The sequence below is a fragment of the Drosophila melanogaster genome, chromosome X (genome assembly GCF_000001215.4).
Source record: "Drosophila melanogaster chromosome X".
In the NCBI taxonomy this organism is placed as follows: domain Eukaryota; kingdom Metazoa; phylum Arthropoda; class Insecta; order Diptera; family Drosophilidae; genus Drosophila; species Drosophila melanogaster.
In genome coordinates this window covers 14,242,934-14,261,011 of record NC_004354.4, presented here as the reverse complement: position 1 = coordinate 14,261,011, position 18,078 = coordinate 14,242,934, and the positions used below count along the sequence as shown (strand labels likewise).

General features: G+C 43.4%; 2 protein-coding genes and 1 non-coding gene across 12 annotated transcripts, besides 1 other annotated feature; 1 reads left to right on the top strand and 2 right to left on the bottom strand.

Moving 5' to 3' along the window:
• Window positions 1-636: 636 nt before the first annotated feature.
• Window positions 637-664: a mobile genetic element.
• Window positions 665-1,775: 1,111 nt separating this feature from the next.
• On the top strand, window positions 1,776-17,710 carry asRNA:CR46473 (antisense RNA:CR46473). 4 transcript variants are annotated; one of them, NR_167853.1, is made up of 2 exons: window positions 1,776-7,831; window positions 8,900-17,710. The 4 variants fall into 4 exon arrangements; NR_167856.1 differs by having other exon boundaries at window positions 1,776-8,322; window positions 8,701-17,710; NR_167855.1 differs by having other exon boundaries at window positions 1,776-8,574; window positions 8,701-17,710.
• On the bottom strand, window positions 2,417-13,280 carry mud (mushroom body defect). Of its 7 annotated transcripts, NM_001272616.1 has the most exons (12): window positions 12,854-13,280; window positions 12,613-12,787; window positions 11,892-12,476; window positions 11,715-11,821; window positions 11,530-11,637; window positions 8,137-11,367; window positions 6,724-7,950; window positions 5,458-5,553; window positions 5,078-5,400; window positions 4,912-5,011; window positions 4,255-4,527; window positions 2,417-4,023 (listed from the first exon to the last, which is right to left on the bottom strand). In NM_001272616.1, the coding sequence occupies exons 1-12, from the start codon at window positions 12,890-12,892 to the stop codon at window positions 2,782-2,784; spliced, it is 7,506 nt and encodes a 2,501-aa protein (NP_001259545.1). In that variant the 5' UTR covers window positions 12,893-13,280; the 3' UTR covers window positions 2,417-2,781. The 7 variants fall into 7 exon arrangements, with proteins under 7 accessions (NP_001259545.1, NP_001245665.1, NP_727769.3 ...); NM_001258736.2 differs by having other exon boundaries at window positions 4,714-5,011; window positions 6,724-11,367; NM_167399.6 differs by having other exon boundaries at window positions 2,417-4,035; window positions 6,724-11,367.
• Window positions 14,498-17,326, bottom strand: CG32599 (uncharacterized protein). The gene is made up of 4 exons (NM_167398.2): window positions 16,977-17,326; window positions 15,713-15,764; window positions 15,248-15,393; window positions 14,498-15,182 (listed from the first exon to the last, which is right to left on the bottom strand). The coding sequence occupies exons 1-4, from the start codon at window positions 17,181-17,183 to the stop codon at window positions 14,634-14,636; spliced, it is 954 nt and encodes a 317-aa protein (NP_727768.1). The 5' UTR covers window positions 17,184-17,326; the 3' UTR covers window positions 14,498-14,633.
• Window positions 17,711-18,078: the final 368 nt, after the last annotated feature.

Genomic DNA, 18,078 nt, shown 5'->3' with positions numbered 1-18,078 from the left:
TAGGGGGCGTCGACTGATTTGAATACCCGCCGGTTCGAAATCATATTCATACTCGGAACCAGATTTTAGTTCGATACGATTCGTTTTGATTTGATTTGATATAAACAACAACAGGCGCCGCCGCCGCCGCATCGCATCGATATTCATTTAAATGCGCCAAAGTTGTCTATAATATAATATATAATCTTGGGCCAATTTGAAACACCAACCGAGCATCCAATCAACCAACCAACCAAAACCATTACCATTAATGCATATCGTGTGGTCGGTCGATCCACCGATCCAACCGACCACCACCTTTCCACCCACTAAACCACGTGCCAATCAACCCATAATATAGTTGGCTAGAGACACAATGTATCTGTAAGATTTTCCTGTTCTCCGATCTCAGCGGTCATCGATCCGAATCACTAATAAACTGGCTAAACTCGAGTATTGCTTTCGGAAAAATGTTGCTATTTGCTACCTATTATTGTATCAACTTCCCACAAAAATTATCAATAGAATACCAGAAAGTTACCACAACAATCCTGCACACATATTATAGATTCAATAATTTCATGCATTTTGTGATAATAAATAAATAAGTTATTTTCATTTGTTTCTGCAATATTTCTACTTTAAAACAAAAGAGAACGACTATCACATACCCGTTACTCAGCTAAATGATATTTAAATTTAAAAATATAAGTTACTTGTAAACAAATTGCAAATCTGGTTGATGGCAAACAAATCTATTTTTCCGCACAAGATAATTGCTACGTTTATAGAAATATTTACATGCCAAGTTGATATAATTTAAATATGAGTTTGTGCTCTTTTTGTAGTCTATTTAAGTTGATTTACTTTGTGAGGATTTTAAAAATCCTTGTTAAATTTAATAACAACTCAGACTTAACGATTAAATCTTTTGAAAGGTGAAAGTACAGAGTTCAAAACTAAAGTAACTCGGACAAAAAATCTGTTCAAGATCGTAGAACAATAAATTTAAAAAAAAAAAAATAGTGGGAAAATAAAAAAAAAACTCACGGCGCATTTAACAATTAATTCGAAAGTGTCCGCTAAATGCACATCTGGACAAACGTGGAATGCACTGCGATACCAAGTCCATAGATGTAATCCCATCGATTTGAATAATTGCATATGCATAAGCGACTATAGGATATATCTGTATCTGAACCCGATCAACTAGATCGGCTAGATAAACTGGCCAAGCACACCTGTTGACGATGACAACGCAATTTCTCAGAATCACGGAGCGGAGATTCCGGTCATTTTGACTCTGATCCCCGGACAGGAATAGGTTGCAAAATTCCAAACTGCGTTGCAAATATCTGTACATCTATATCTATAGATCTTAAGCCATCTGACGCAAGAACTCACAAAAAACAGACCCTGACAAAAGGAGATTCTTCGAAACAGAACAATGTGGTGTCGTATATAACGATTTATTTTGACTTGAAATTGGATTAGTGTCGCAAACACAAGGTGTTTCGAATTAAGGCATTCTTCTATTTTATATTTCAAGTGTCACTCTGGCTGCTTACATTTTTTTTTGAGCTGAAAACATATAAATATAGCATATATATTGCTCTAATCGGATTAGAATCTTAACTTAAATGTAGTTACCACGTCAATACAATTTATTTTCACCCTCGTGGAGTCACATATATATCTTGCTTATAATGAAATAAATGTTGGAATAAATACAATTAAAAATAATAAAAACCTCTAAATATTCACTGTATTCAATCTATTCAACTTTACAACGATTTTACATCTTTTTGAAACTTACAACCAAATCTTTTGAAGCCAACTAATTGTTATTTCAAATTCCTGGCTATTATGCAAATATTCTTCGTATTTTCACTATTCTAGATATTTGTTGTTTACTCAGCATTTACAATAAGTGGCCTTTTACTAAACGCGATAAACAAAAATATGTTTTTCGCTCTAACCTTGCCATTGCATCATAAACAGTCACCGATTTCTCGCAGGCTAGTCGGTCGTTTAGTCGGTTAGTCGGTGGATAAGTCAGCTGGTCAGTCGGTGGAGCGAGCCTCCTGCTCACCTCGTTTGGAGCAGGTTTTCTTGAACTTCTTTTTTCTGGCCACTCGCAGTCACACAGCTGGTCACGCCCCCTCTTCCAATGTGGATAACCAAGTTGCTGGCTGTGACAATTCCGATCATTGTGTAATTTCTTAAGCATCTTGGTGGATATCTCTTTTTATATTATATATATGAAATTCAAGCCAAAACCTTTCAGGTTTTTCTGCCTAACAATATAGAACAGAAAACCAAGATAAATCGAACGTTTCGCTGGCTGATCGAGTAAGCGATCAAATTACACTTTTTTTCGCTCAGTGATTTCTCGTAAGAGTATACGATAGAAAGAAAAAAAACAAAGTAAGCATTTCTAGAATATGTACAGACAATTTTATTTGCATTATTATGTTCGCCCACGATATTGTACCACTGCAACATATGCATACTTAAACTAAACTCTCTAAGTCCTGATGTACAAAAAAAAAAAAAATGGTTACATAAATAATAAGTCAAGAATTCAAGTTCCGATTGATGTACACGAATGGGGGAATATATGTATAATACTGCGACTGCGACCACGCCTACTTGCGCTTGAACATGTTGCTGAGGCGTCGCTTGGGCGGCGAGTTCTGTAAAGGAATAAGTGAACATGATTACACATAACGAACATACATATATCATCATCATAGATCATCAGCAAGATTTGTGCGTTTCCCATTGCTTTCGTTGCCGCTTCTAATTGCGTCCGGGGCACGAATAGGTGAGAAAGACGAGCCCCATTCCCGACAAGATGCCAGTGATCACCAGCACTAGCTTGTCCGCCAGATGCAAGGACAGCCCCACCATGACCAGCAATGCAAAGCCCATGACCAATCGCTGGCCAAGACTCAGATGGCGTAGGAACCGCCTGCACTGAGCCATTAACGAGCGGTGGCGCGTTGGCCTGCGCTGTTGCAAGTCCGATGGTTGCTGGACATAGGTGATATTGATCTGCGGCAGCGGCTGCATGTGCACACTGCCGATCGAATAGACTGTACAAGATGAGGCGCCGGTCATGTTGGTGGCACAGCTAGTCGTAGTGATATTACTGCAAGAGGCGGCCACCAGTTGTGTGAATTTCGGCTCAACTTGCTCCTCATCAAGCGGCTTGTAGTCCAGCGGCTGCAGCTGAAAGGGTGCCGTGGATTCCGTCTCCTTGCACAGCTGCTCGAAGTACCAGTCGTTCTGGGTCTCCTCCATCATCACACTTTCGCCACCATGCATTGCCCAGGTGACACAGTTTTCGTGCTCAAATTGTTGCTGCAGCAGCGAAGTCTCGCTGCGCTCCTCCACGTTGAATGTGGTGGACACGACCGGACTCAATCGCCTCTTGCCCACCAGCACTACCGTCTTGCCCATCACGTTATTCTCGCTGGGCAGGTGCTCCTCCTCGTTGCGATTGTGTAGACTGTAATTGTTATTTTCGGGCGACTTGGCCGCCTGAGCAGAGTGTGATAGGCGCATCTGATCCAGGTGACGGGCCTCATCGAAGCGTCCCATTATCCGATCACGGCGCAACTTCCGGCGTAGCTGCACCCTTTTCCCGGCTACGAACGACGCTGGCCGGCTCTTGGCAAAAATGTTGCCATGAAGGGACAGCGAAACGCGTCCTTTTTTCGACTTAGTTGTGCCAGTGAGACGCCGGGTATTGCCTTTGGTCAGGGCCAGCAATGCTGCAGTGGACAGATGCGGAGTGCCCTGTTGGTCGGCGTCTTCTAGAGGCTCCAACTCTGGCACAGCATCGGGCTCCACTTCGATCACTTCGTCTTCGGTTTCAACAGCCTCTGATTTGTCCGCATCACTGGCGCCGATCATACGCTGCTGATCGTAGTAGGAGCGGCTTTTGCGTGGCGTTGATGTACAAAATATGTCCACCGCATGGCGCAGCCTACGCCGGTGTATTCCGGTCAGAAGATTCGGCCGCTTGCGCCGCGGCAGCTGTGGGATAGGCTAGGCGTATTTGGTCAGTTGCCGGCTGCACTCGAGCCACAAGCGAAGACAACACGAGAACACCACGAGGACGAAGACACAAACATGGACGAAGCACGAAAGCAAGCAACTATGGCACATTTGACGTTCCCAATAAACTACAGCTTTTGACTACTCTATTGACCAATGACACTGAACTATGGCACGCACATCAAACATAACAATCTTCCCAATACTTACCTCGTCCCGGGGTAAACCGCTGCTGCCAACGCTGAATCGCTGCGTCAGGAACTTGAAGCGCGCCGGCGTCTTGGAGGTATTGTTATGGTCGCCGAATTCACGCAAAATCTCGCGTGGCGGCTCCGAGCTACCGAATGACAAACGGCCGCCGTTCTTGCTCGGCGTGGGCGGTCCAGGTCGTTTGTAGTGGGTGCCCATGGATTTCTTGCGCGTTCCGGTGCTCGAAGAGCTCAGCAAAGCACTCATGCTGTCATCCAGACTGTGGGGTCCGTCCTGCAAAGAATACAAACAGTATAAATAAGAATTGCAGAACTGAAGACAACGAAATTTTTGGACGGCAACTGGATTATTGTGACACAAAAATATATATACAACAAGGCACTGATAAGACGAGCACACAGCAATTTCTAGACACAACAGACACTTCTAACTACAAACGTAACGTGGACAAAAGCTCACTCGGTGTCTAGTTAGGGATTAAGATTAATGGTTCTATGGGCGACGCAAAATGCGTGCCCACTTAGCCTTCATGGCTGCCTGCTGTGCCTTTAACGGTGTGGTATTTGTGCCGTGTCTGTTGCTGTTGCTGCTGCTGCTGCTGCTGCCACTACTGCCGGCGTATCTGGCACTGGATGTCGGAGAACTGCTAACGCTTACTTTGAGATCTTCGTCCTGGCTGCCCAAATCATATTGGGCAGCATAAGTGCTCTTCAAATGCGGCGGTTGCAACGAATTCCGATAAATCAGCTCCTCGGCTCTGCATGGAGAAAAAAAGGGTACATTAATTTTGAGCATAGAAATCGGGAAGACCCAGTGCGCTTACGTCATGTCTGCCGGCACACGGCCCAATTTGAGATCCGTCAGGTAAGTGTTGTTAAATACCTCGCCCTCTTCATCTTCCATAGCCAGATTGGAGGACGGTACATTGGGCCGCTTGAAGGGCTGCCAGTCATCGTTCGGCGCCGACGAACTGGACGAAACGGTGAGCGTTGTGCTGGATGGTTTCGTTTCGCTGATGGGCTGCATCTGCAGGTGACGCAGATTGGTGCTAATGATCGCATGCTGCTTCTGCTGCTCCAGAATCTTCTCGTTCAACCGTACAATCTGATTGGATAGCTTGCGTGTATGCTCTTCGTATTTGGCATTCTGCAAGTAAATGGAATTAATAACGTAACTTCGCAAGCAGCGAGCATATCTATCTACCTGTGCGGTGAGTGCCTCCAGCTCCGACGCGCTTTTGGCCGCATCCCGTTCCTGCTTCTCCTTCATGCGCGTCACCTCCGCCGTATACAAGGAACGCTACAGATGGATGATGTTGTGTCAAGTGTCCGTGTGCGTGTGGGTGAACGTGGACGAGTTAGGGCAGTGTATATAGTCAAGTGAAGGTGCGCGTGTGGATTTCGGGCGGCACGCATTTTTAAAGGACGAAAATGAGCGAGAAACAGCAGTGAGGACATTGACGACAATACAAACAATAATAATAAAAAAACAACAAAAAAAACATTCTTGGAAATACAAATCGCTCATTTATCAAATATGACTTAGTACATATCACAAAATGTAAAAAACTTATAACAAAGTCTACCACGTCATGTGTGGCCCTAATACACGATAGGACTGCGCGACTTAAAGATTACATTGATGCCACTTATGTACAGGATGTAATACAAAAAAAAAACGATTAAAATAATTAGGCCAATAAAAAGCAGCATTAATTGCGGCCATCGCCGACGGCGTGACCCCTTCTTGGGTTATATATACAGTTTTCGGACCGACCGCAATTGTGATTTTAAATGGGTGATTTTCGTGGAAAGATATTGGGTGGAAATAGAAAGGAAAGATAAAGCATTTTTAGTTTTATTGATAAGGAAAAGTGAATTAAATAAATCTAGTTAGCTGCAATCGCTAAAGCAAATTTGGAAATCTAACTAGAATCTGCTTGGGTTCAGTAATTGATGATGCAGCACGATTATGGCTAATGTGATTGATGTGATTGATGCAATTGCTAAATGAAATTTTAATTAAACTTATGTATAACATCTCCTCCTTCTGAAACGTATGCATTTTCGCATTTTCAAACGGATAAGATTGAAAATTCACTATACATATAGTTTGAATACCTGATAATGCACTGTGAGTCATTTCGAGGAGCTTAAGTTTAATAGTTTACACTGAACATATAACATCAGCTACGTCCCATTTCAAAACTAGTTAGTAGTTAAACGAAACAATGACATAAACATGCAAAAGCAAAAGCAAAAAAAAAATGGCATGGTGCTAAAATAGGATGACATCTTTAGGTTTTGTCCTCCGCAGACAGCCAAGTAAAAAATGGAGACACCAATTTGTACTTGGTGGCACAAATCATGCGATTAAGGATAACAGTGACAACTCGCGACCATGCCATTTAATGGAAACCAGTAGTTTTCCGTTTTTGGAATCTCGTTCTAGTAGTTCGCAGCGACTTACCATCTTGTTTTTCATCTTCTCCAGCTTTCCCTCCATCTCAAGACGCTGGTCCTTTATCTTCTTCTCGCAGCGCTTAATCTCATCCTTGGCATCGCGATACTTGGCCTGCAATATCTTGCAGTCTAGCGCTAGCTTTTGGTATCTCTCCTTATCCTGATCCGACTCCGTTTGGCGTCCTTCAGCCGCGCTATATGTGTCGCCAAGATCTCTTACGCCCTCCGCCTGGTTAGACTGGATGGAATTTAGTTCTTCCAACTCTTGGTTGGAAGCGAGAAGCAGCCGTTCAAGAGCTTCCACGCGATTCCTATAGAATTCGATGAGTTCACACAACTCGGCATTTTTATTCCCAACTTCACGAGCCGTCTCCTCCATCCTTAGTATCTGGGCGCCATGCTCGAGCCGAGCGTTGTCCAACTCCCGGGTAATTTCGTCTAAACGTCCGGTGACCACAGCCAGTTTATTCTGGGCCTCTTCACGCTCGGCAGTCTCCGCTTCCAAGCGATGCTGCAGTTCGACTACCTTAGGTATATCGGTGATCTGGGCTAGTTGGTCCTTGACCTGGTTATGCTCGGCGATTTCAGTCATTAGGCGACTCTGAACGAAATCCAACTTACTGACTTTCTCTGCCAGCTTTCGGTTAAGATCTTCTACCAACGAGTTGTGGGTAGCCATCTCGGATTTTAGCTGATGATGCAAGCACTCGACCTTAAAAGTTTCCACTTGCAATTGACTTGACTTGACGTTGTCTTTTTCTTGGCAACGGTTCTCCAACTTATTGATCTGTTCGTAAGCAGTCGCACGCTCCTCTTCCATCTGAGTACAGCGCATCTCCAATGTTTCGATTATGTCTTCAAGGGTGGCCAATTTCACCTCGAACTCACGCTTTTCCTTCACCAATCGCTCCTTGACCAGGAAAACCTCTCGCTGTGCATCTTCCTTTTGAAGCTTCAAGTCATCTGATAGTTTGGTCTGTGCCTCGAAGGCCGAATTAACCTTAGCCAGTTCTTTCCGTTCCTTCTCCAGCTCCACTTTCAGGTTATCTACAAGCTGCTGGACGGATTCCTTTTGACACTCCAAATCATCTGATAGCTTGGTCTGTGCCCCAATGGCAGACTTAACCTGAGCCAGTTCTTTCCGCTCCTTGTCCAGCTCCATTTTCAGATTATCTACAAGCTGCTGGGCAGATTCCTTTTGACGCTGCAAATCATCTGATAGTTTGGTCTGTGCCTCAATGACAGACTTAACCTGAGCCAGTTCTTTCCGCTCCTTGTCCAACTCCACTTTCAGGTTATCTACAAGCTGCTGGGCAGATTCCTTTTGACGCTGCAAATCATCTGATAGTTTGGTCTGTGCCTCAAGCTGCTGGGCAGATTCCTTTTGACGCTGCAAATCATCTGATAGTTTGGTCTGTGCCTCAATGACAGACTTAACCTTAGCCAGTTCTTTCCGCTCCTTGTCCAGCTCCACTTTCAGGTTATCTACAAGCTGCTGGGCAGATTCCTTTTGACGCTGCAAATCATCTGATAGTTTGGTCTGTGCCTCAATGACAGACTTAACCTGAGCCAGTTCTTTCCGCTCCTTGTCCAACTCCACTTTCAGGTTATCTACAAGCTGCTGGGCAGATTCCTTTTCACGCTGCAAATCATCTGATAGTTTGGTCTGTGCCTCAAAGGCCGAATTAACCTGAGCCAGTTCTTTCCGCTCCTTGTCCAACTCCACTTTCAGGTTATCTACAAGCTGCTGGGCAGATTCCTTTTGACGCTGCAAATCATCTGATAGTTTGGTCTGTGCCTCAAAGGCCGAATTAACCTGAGCCAGTTCTTTCCGCTCCTTGTCCAACTCCACTTTCAGGTTATCTACAAGCTGCTGGGCAGATTCCTTTTCACGCTGCAAATCATCTGATAGTTTGGTCTGTGCCTCAATGACAGACTTAACCTGAGCCAGTTCTTTCCGTTCCTTCTCCAGCTCCACTTTCAGGTTATCTACAAGCTGCTGGCCGGATTCCTTTTGACACTCCAAATCATCTGATAGCTTGGTCTGTGCCCCAATGGCAGAGTTAACATGAGCCAGTTCTTTCCGCTCCTTCTCCAGCTCCACTTTCAGGTTATCTACAAGCTGCTGGCCGGATTCCTTTTGACGCTGCAAATCATCTGATAGCTTGGTCTGTGCCTCATAGGCAGACTTAACCAGAGCCAGTTCTTTCCGGTTCATGTCCAGCTCCAGCTTCTGGCTATCTACAAGCTGCTGTCCTTCCTGCAGCTTTGCCTGCAGTTCCTCTAGTTTTGTCGACATAAGTACACAATTTTCAAGTGCGTCCTCTTTGAGCTGTGTTAAGCTTTGATTTTGATTTCTCTCCAAGTGCTCGTTTTTCTTAGCCTCCATGTCACATTTAGCTTGAAGAGCTTTAATCTGTTCTTCATACGTTTCCTTTATCTGGGCAATTTTTTCATCAGATGACTTCAGTTTGTTTTTCAGATCTTTCAGCTCGCACAACTTCATGGAGAGGTTCCTTTCCGAAGCCTCCAGATTTTCGATTATTTTCGCACGAAGGTCTAACTCTTTTTGCGCTTTTAACAAACTCTCATTCAACTTTGAATGCACGGTATGCGATACAGTGTTGTCCTCGCTTAACTTTGCGTTGACCTTCTCTAGGTTTTGGATGGTGTCGTTTAGCTGTTTTATCAAGGCACCCGAATGCTGGTTGGTATCCTTATTTTCTAGCTCTACCTGTAGCTCAGCCACTTGCATCTCCAATTTTGCTTGAGATTCCGTGAGCTTTTCTACCAACGACGAGGACTCCTCGTATCGCACCTCCATCTGGTCATACATTTTTAAAAATTCGGTCATACAAGTGCCCAGCTGCTGTGGGGTGTTTACGCCATTGAAATCTTGCTGAAGGCGATCCCTAATGGTATTGATAAACCTAATGGCTTCCACATGGTAGTCCTTTATTTCCTGCTGTGCTATGTCTAACCTCTGTGCCATTTCTTTCGCATTGCTTTGCTCCTTGCTTAGAGTATTTTCCAGCTGGACTACCTTTTGCTTTCTCTTGAAAGCTTCTTCCTCTAGATCTGTTATGTATTGCTTCACTTTTTCGGTGTTGACCTCTAGAGAAGTGATGAATTTATTGCGTTTTATTATTCCATTGATGTTCTGCTTAGCGAGCTCCTCATTTTTCGACCGAAGATCATCCAACTCCCGCTTGAGATCATCAGCCGAAAGCAATTGCCCCTCAATTAACATTTCAATATTCTCAAACCGCTTTTCAATATGCATCGATTCCAGAAAGTTGGTCGCTGAGCCCATGGTCGTGGATTTCGGACAATTTCTACTTCTTAAGAGTGTAAAGATGCGGGTCAGAAAACGATCAAAATGATTGTTATGCTCATCGAATGCCATGATCTGTGCATTCTTCGTTTCCAATTCGATCTCCGTTCTCTTTACAAAGTCTAGATGGGAATGCGTCATGTTGTCATGTTTAGCGCTGAGTTCATTTAATTGCTTCAGCATCTGTGCATACATCTTGTTATGTTCATCATGCATCATCTCCAGATCGATCAGTTGGCGTACGCGCCCATTTAAGGTCTCCCCATCTGGCACCATCATCATCCGGACCAACTCATCTTGGGCCGCGTTCTTAGCAATTAGTTCATTTCGACACACTTCATACTTGGCTCTTAAAAGCTCACCGCACTGCTTCAAATGCTGTGCATGGCTTGCCGCACTGGCCTCTTTATCTGCAATTTGGCTGAGCATATTTTCAAGGTTTATATTCCTTTTGCGCAGCTCCTGAATTTCAGCGCCCACATCTTTTATCTGCTTTTCCTTCTCGATTAGCTGCAGATTGATATCGGCCAAATGTTGATCCCCGCGATCAATTATTGATTTAAGCTCAGCGCATTTATCATTAAGCCTTTCGTTGTCTAACTCCAGGTCGTTGTTTTTCGATGCTATATCGACTACCTTCATATGACAACAACTCAAAATGGTTTCACACTCACGGCTCGATTCGAAACCCGACTCCATTGCCTCCGGTATTGTGGCCTCGAATCCATCTAGCTCTTTTGGCTGGCATCCCAGCGATACAGATAACAGCTTGCATTTCTCCAGTAGTTTTTCGACGCACACAGACTGAACGTCGCATTCCTTCTTCATTTGCGTACTCTTCTCCAACGTGTTAACAAATTTACTTTCGATCGCAGAAATGGTGGACAACAGGGACGACGATGTCCATTCTACCGGAAACTCGTGATCGATATTGTGCTTCTGAAGGAAACTTGAAAGGGCCTGACATAGCTCCCGCTGGGAATTGTTCAGATTCAGCAGCTTCTCCTTTAGCTCGGCATTCTCATGCTCCTTCTCGCGCAACTGTTTGTCAATCACGGAACTGGCCAAATTCTCGGGCGTGGTGTTCGGCGACAGCGAACAGTCGAGTAAATCCGAGGATGCGTTTAAGACCTCGATTCGGTTGTGCAAGTCGTCGCGGGCTTCTTTAAGGCACTTATCCAATTCCTGTTTATCGGACTCCAGAGAGGAGATCATAACGTCCCTGGACGATACGATACGAGTCAAGTCGTCTACACGACTTTCAAGGAATCGAATGCGGTCCGTATACTCCAGCAATCGTTTTCCTGCCAGATTCAGCTATTTAATGAATGCAAGATATAACATATATTAGATTTCATTATGAATTGAATGTAAACGAATATAATCTATACAGTTGCTAGTTTTTCGCTAACATTCGCACAAGACCCGGTGGAATTTTCTTTATAGTATAGTCCCTATAAAATTGAACAGGTAGCTTACCTTCTCGGACAGCTCGGAATTTTCGACACGCAAATCATGCAGCTTATCGGTAATCTCAGCGATGAGACTCTCCTTTAGACCGATTTCCTTTAAAAGGCATCCCTTCATCTGAAATGAGGATTAAAAGTTTTATTAGTTTATAGCTCCCGCTCGCTACCTGTGACCATCTGCGCTAGTCTACCTACATGCTCAAACTCATATGGCATAATGTGGTGGCTCTCGTTATCGTGGTGCTCTTCGGTTAGCTTCACGTTTCTTAGTTTTTCTAGTTCCATCTTGGCCATCATTTTCTCTGAAATGCAAACGATTATGAAATTACTTGTAAAAAAATTATGAAAGTAATGCATTCGAAGCATTCTAACCTTTGTTGAGAACTTTAATGAGCTCGTCCTTCTCCATTTGCTGCTCCTCCAGCAAGGCCTTTTCGTAGCGCACCACCTCCAGCTGGGTACGAATACCGCGCAGCTCCTTGGTGCGTTGCTCCAGTAGCTCCGTTTTCGGGGTCGAAGGAGGTGGCATTTCGCAGCCATTCAGGCGAAGTTGTTCGCGATGATTGCGCAACTGTGGCGTGCTGCTCGACGGCTGTGACGATGACGATGAGGGCGTGGATGGGCATGGTGCATCATCGCTCCTCGGATCGGGACTCAGGCTGCTGCTGGGAAGACATGGGCTGACTGAGGTCGAAACCCCTTGTCGGTAAACAACTGCAACGTTGGCGATCGCCTGGCTAAGATATTCGCGCGTCAACAGCCTGTCCACGGTCTCTCGAAAGAAGGATGCGATGCATGTCTGTGTCAGCTCCGGCAGTTTATTGCAGATGTTGTGAAAGAACAAGCTGGGCTTCTTAACGCACGAGTAATGCAACAGGAGCGTGTAAACGTAAAGGCAATCCAAAGGCAGATCGACTTCCTTGTCATCCTGTTGTGCAATGAACTCGGGATAGTTATCTGCATGGGAAAATTTACAAGTTAGTGGGTTCATGAAGTTGGAAGTGCGCTAAATTCTCATACTAAGGCTTCACTATTTATTAATGTTTCCCTATACCCTATGAGAAACTAGGAAAATAGGTAAAAAAAAACTTACGTGCTAGGAATTCCTGCACAAGGGGGCTTTGTTCTGTGGGCTGATCCTGCAGCTCATTCTTCCCCTTAACATTTTCCGTCTCCTGGATCTTTTGAATGAAGACCGAAAAGAAGGAGTCCAGATCCGACTGCTCCAAGGTAATGTAGTTCGATTCGATGAAGTGGCACTCGCCAATCTGCCGCAGAATTGGGTTAATCTAAATGATTCCCAGTGCGTGATGCGCAATGCGAGATTTACATACCCACTGGAGTAGGACCTTGCGCCAGCTGCGCGTGTCCATTGCGAATTTTTGTGCGTTTTTATGGGTGTGTGTGCGCCCGTATATGTATGCTCAATGTCTGCGTAGACTAATCACACTATCATTGTTGGCATCCAGTAACGGATGTTTTCCAGAACACGGCACAGCACACAAAACAATGTACGCGAAACAAACGGGTTTCGATCGAAAACGCAATTAAACAAAAAATATATTTAGCACAAATGCTCACGAAAACCGAATATTTGTTTTTTTTTTTGTATTTTCCAACCAGAAGCACAACTGCTCCGAACGAGCAATGAAAATTTAATGACTAAACTGAAGTCCGCAGGGCAACAAACAATTTTGACAGTTCCACAAACGAAAACATAGGTAACTAGATACGAAAAAATGCAACAACTTCTCGTTTCGGCGGCGCGTCGTTTAATTCAAATGCCGCAGCGCGACGCCATGCGAGGTGCGCTCGGGTATTGTTATCGGGCGATCGATACTTTCCAGCTGCAAGCCAGGCCGCGTCCACTAGATGCGTTTCTGCTATCGATATCTGTGCGAAAGAAGTGGCTTGTGTTTCCACCATGGCATATTGCATAATTCAAGAAACAAATGTTTCACATGAAATTTGATAAATAATTCAATCTACTTTGTTACGAACTGCTTTCCTGCCTTAGTGGAACGGCTCCAACTGCAATAACCTGTTGCTTTAATACCAAAGTATCCAAAGTATATAGTGATATTTTCAATTGAAATTATCAATTAATATATTAATATGTAATTAATATATATTATCTAATGTAATTTTCCAAGTATGGAAAAACTAGTTGAATCCCGCTATGCTGAAAAACTAAGCAAATTCCATAATTGAAACCGCCTTTTGTGTTTACCCCAATCTCACACATAGATGGCGGCACTGGTCTACAATGCGAATTTCCTGCCAAGTAAACAAGCAACCAAGTGGCTTCTATTTTGGCGGGGAATTCCAAAATCCGATGGCCAATAGCGACCGAGTGTGGCCCACCACATGTAAACTATTAAATTGTAATAACAATAATCAATGACCGAAAACAATGTGCCCGGAATTGCCACCCACCCATCCTCGTTTCTGGGCACGCACACGAGCACAGGGTAGCCGAAAATCTAGTTATAGTGCTGATCGTTAAAAATAACGCCACCATTAATTCGGACAAACAATGGAAATGCACCGCTGATGTACATGTAAAGCAAAAAAAAAAAATCAGAGAAAAAACCAAACATTTTAACGTAAGGAAGTAGGCAGAATAAACAATATGGTGGTGCGAAAACGACAAGCGGTTCAAAAACTATTGTCTAAATTAAGCGTTACAAAAAGAAAGCCATCAGCTTGATCGAAAATCAATAATTACAATACTTGAATTTCAACTTGAAAACACCTCGCCAAAAAATCTCGAACTAAACTATTCCATAACTATTAGTTTTACAACTCACTTAAATCAAGTTGTAAACACACGATTTTGAAAATATTCAAAAGCCAGATGGGCTGAACTATGTGCACAATACAATTCTCACGTATTTAGCATTGATTTCGTTACGAAGATCGGAACATTTCCTTCCTTTTGATTGCCGTCTATTTATAAAGGCGAATTTCCTGTTTATATTTTTTATAATACATTTATTTAGTCGACACAATGGCGAGGTCGGGCCTCCGCCCCCCCCCCCCCAAAAAAAAAAAAAAAAGAAAGAACTACTCCACTTCCACATGCATATGTACATCCATCCAGATGGTTATATCTCACGGAATCGAGCTGACACGCACCACCTGCGCCAGTGGCAACGTGTCCAGGCGCTGTAGTCGCTGTCGTTTCTCGCCGGGATTGAGCTTGGCCGCAGCACTGGCCTGGCCACCTGGACTGGCGACCGTACTGCGACCTGATCTCGTACCCGGACCAGATGCGCCAGCTGAATCCGTGCTATCGCTCTGCGCCTCCACCAGTTTGACATGGGCGATGGTCTGACCGAAGAGCTTCTGCCGGAAACTGGGCCTCTTGGGCGCTCCACGATGCACGCCAATGTCCGGCGTATGCGAGCGCTGATGGCTACGTTGATGATGATCATCTCGCTCCACGGAGCGCTCCTTGTGACGATGGCGTCGCTGCTTCTTGCGGTGCTCACCGCCACCGTTGGGCAGCAGCTCGTTGACGTAGTGCAGCGAACTGGAGGCACTGCCCGTGGAATCGGTGCCGGAGTGACCATGATGCGATTGCGCCTTCTTCGCGTGGCGCGCATGCTTCTCCTCCAGCTCGATTTTGTTCTTTAGCGTCACCTCCTCGATGTGCCGCTCCTGGAAAATGAAAGAGCATCGCTGAGCATCATTCATTGGCTTTCCTCGTATTTGGTGTGTCCTACAAACATGGCACGCCTGTGCTTGTCCCTCTTGGCCAGGACGACCACCCAGGCGCCGTAAGAGAGCATGATGCCCGCCGGTACCAGGACGCCAGCCAGCGAGTTCTCCGACTTCCGGACGCAGGCATGGTAGACGGCCAGGAAGAGCACTGTGGAAATGGATTTGAGTTGAGTTCGTGGCTACAGTCGTGCTTCGCTAACAACGACCAATTCAAAATGAGCATGCGAAAGTCGGTGGCAATTCGATTTGCGTGCTCTAATTTAGTTTAGTTTTTAGTTTTGTTTACCAGTTAAGAATTCGAAAATGATTTTAATAATGGTTTTCTCAAAAATCTAAAAGATCTTTTCATGTAAGCATTATTAAAGAGATACTTATGAATTTATACCTATGTATGTGAATATTTTTCACTTGGCTGGTTTGTGTTAGGCAGGCCTGACTGTAGTATTACAAAAATCCCAAAAACTTACCCAGAAAACAGACGATCACAGCCACCAGACGTCCATTGGCTTTTCGCTCCTCCTGCAAAAGGACAACATGGATATATGGGAATATGAGAAACGGGGTCACCAATTCCAATCAATTTGCAAAGTTGCAAAATTGGATTGAGAATTTTTCAGGGCTTTTCAGGGTTGGCTCTCTTTTTGTTTTTGTGAGTGATGCCATAAAAACAATTGTTTACAATTTTCACGTTCCGTGCATATAGAGGCTTATACACGGCAAAAAAAAGTGCAAATAGGTAAAAGCAAAGAAATCTACGTGCATTTCTATGCTGGACAAAAAGAAAAAAGTGATAGTTTCTTGCAAATAACAAAAAGTTAAGTGCCTTGGATTTTGAAAATAAGATTTCAAAAATGCTTAAATCAACTTGGATGCCAATTAATTTGTTTTTAATTGCACAAAAGTTTCCGAAAGGGAAACTCAATACCGATTTGATTATCTTACACTTCATAAAATGGCGTGATTTACACAAAAACGCTTGGGCATTTTTTTTTTTTTTGTGTATATCTGGGACTTTTGTTGATTTCGCTTCGTTATTTGTTGATCGCAAAATGCGTGCCTGATTTTATACAATTTGTATTAAATAGGTTTGGAAATTTTCAAAAAATAATGCGTATGCATGTCAAACTCAAATCAATTAATTTGGAAACACGCTTCTTCCAGTGTCATTTTCTGCACTTGCTGTACATTTTCCAGTTAACTATTAAATGGCAAATGCATTCTTAACATCCACTGTATGTGCAAAAAGATCTAAGGCGAAAACTAAACGAACATTTCGGATTTTATGATCGGACACACATTCTATTCCAGTGATTCCCATCGATAATGATGGCGCCACAAACGATGGCGTCGTACAAACTTTGAGAGACGTCTGCAAATCTCGGAAAAGCTGAGGAAAATCTGAAAGTCACAGTGATCCATTCGTAAATGACGTGCACGTAAATCAAGGTGTTTCCAATGAATCACAACACGGTGAAAAAAAAAAAAAAAAACGAGAGCACTCATGGAATGTCCATATGGTTATTGTTCAAGTTTTGTTTAGTTTTAAGCGATTCAGTAATATATGTAGATGAATGAAAAAGATCACAGTCATTCGATTTTTAATTGAGTACTGAAAAGTTAATTATTAAGTTCAGGTTTCTAAACTTGCGAATTTGGCATATTTAAGATATTGTATCTTCATTTCGCTTCTTAAGATACTTTTCAAAAGCACCGCCTCAAATTCAAACTTACGCGCGACTTGAGGTCGAGGATCTCGTTGAGATTCTCCTGAATGATCTCCTCCTCCGACATGGACGTAATGCTCTTCCGGGCCACCAGGGAGGTGAGGGCATCCGGCGACTTGGGCACCGCCGGATTGGAGCACACTGTGCCCGTTCCACGCGGCATGGCGGCCGGAAATTTTGGCACCGGCTGGCGATTTGAGGCGGTCGCGGACATGGGCGTGGCTCTGCGACGGAATAAGTGGCTTACGTACTAGTTCGGTTTGAACGGACCGCAAAAAAACAATCGAGTTTCGGAACGGAGTGTATTCAAATTTTCGCAAAAATTTCACAATTTGTATGAAGTGAAGATCGCGTCCGGGCGGCGATCAAAAATCGAGTGAGAGGCGAAATTGTGTGGTTACGAGCCCAAACCTCCTCGTTCCTCTTTTTTTTCGCGACTTCGTTCGATTTCTGCGGGCGATTTGTTGTTATTTGTTGTTTATTTACATTGCAGTAAATAATTGTACGGCTGGCTGTGTGTGCCCCAAGTTCATATCGAAACTGATGCGTATATATATATATATAGGTATGTGCGTATGTGTGTATGCACACATCGACCGAAATATGCAGCAATTAAATTGTTTATTTTTATGCAAAAGATTCGCAGCTATTTTGAAAAACGATTATCGATACAAATGAGCGGCAGAAGGTAGGGGAAAAACATGTTTTTTTAATTCTGTTCTGTATATTTAAAAAAATTTTAATTTTTTTATTTAATTAATTTTAATTACACTAAAATTTATTATATATATTATTAAATACTTTTGTAAATACTTTCTCGTAATTTCCCCGTGAGAACAACTTTTTGACGAATTCCCCCAACAATATTTTCAAACAATCGATGCTATCGATGTAACGGACGCATCGATAATTTGGCTGGACAGTTCGATGATATATCATTTTTAATAAAATCATTAAAATGATAAAAGATATAAAGATTTAACTAGATTTGCTACAAACATTGCAGGTCGCGCTGTTGTCGATTATTCCAGAATAATAACTTCTGGCTGTGCTCATTTTATTTCCGTTTTATTATTAACGTCTTTCTTATTTGAATTCACTTGCATATT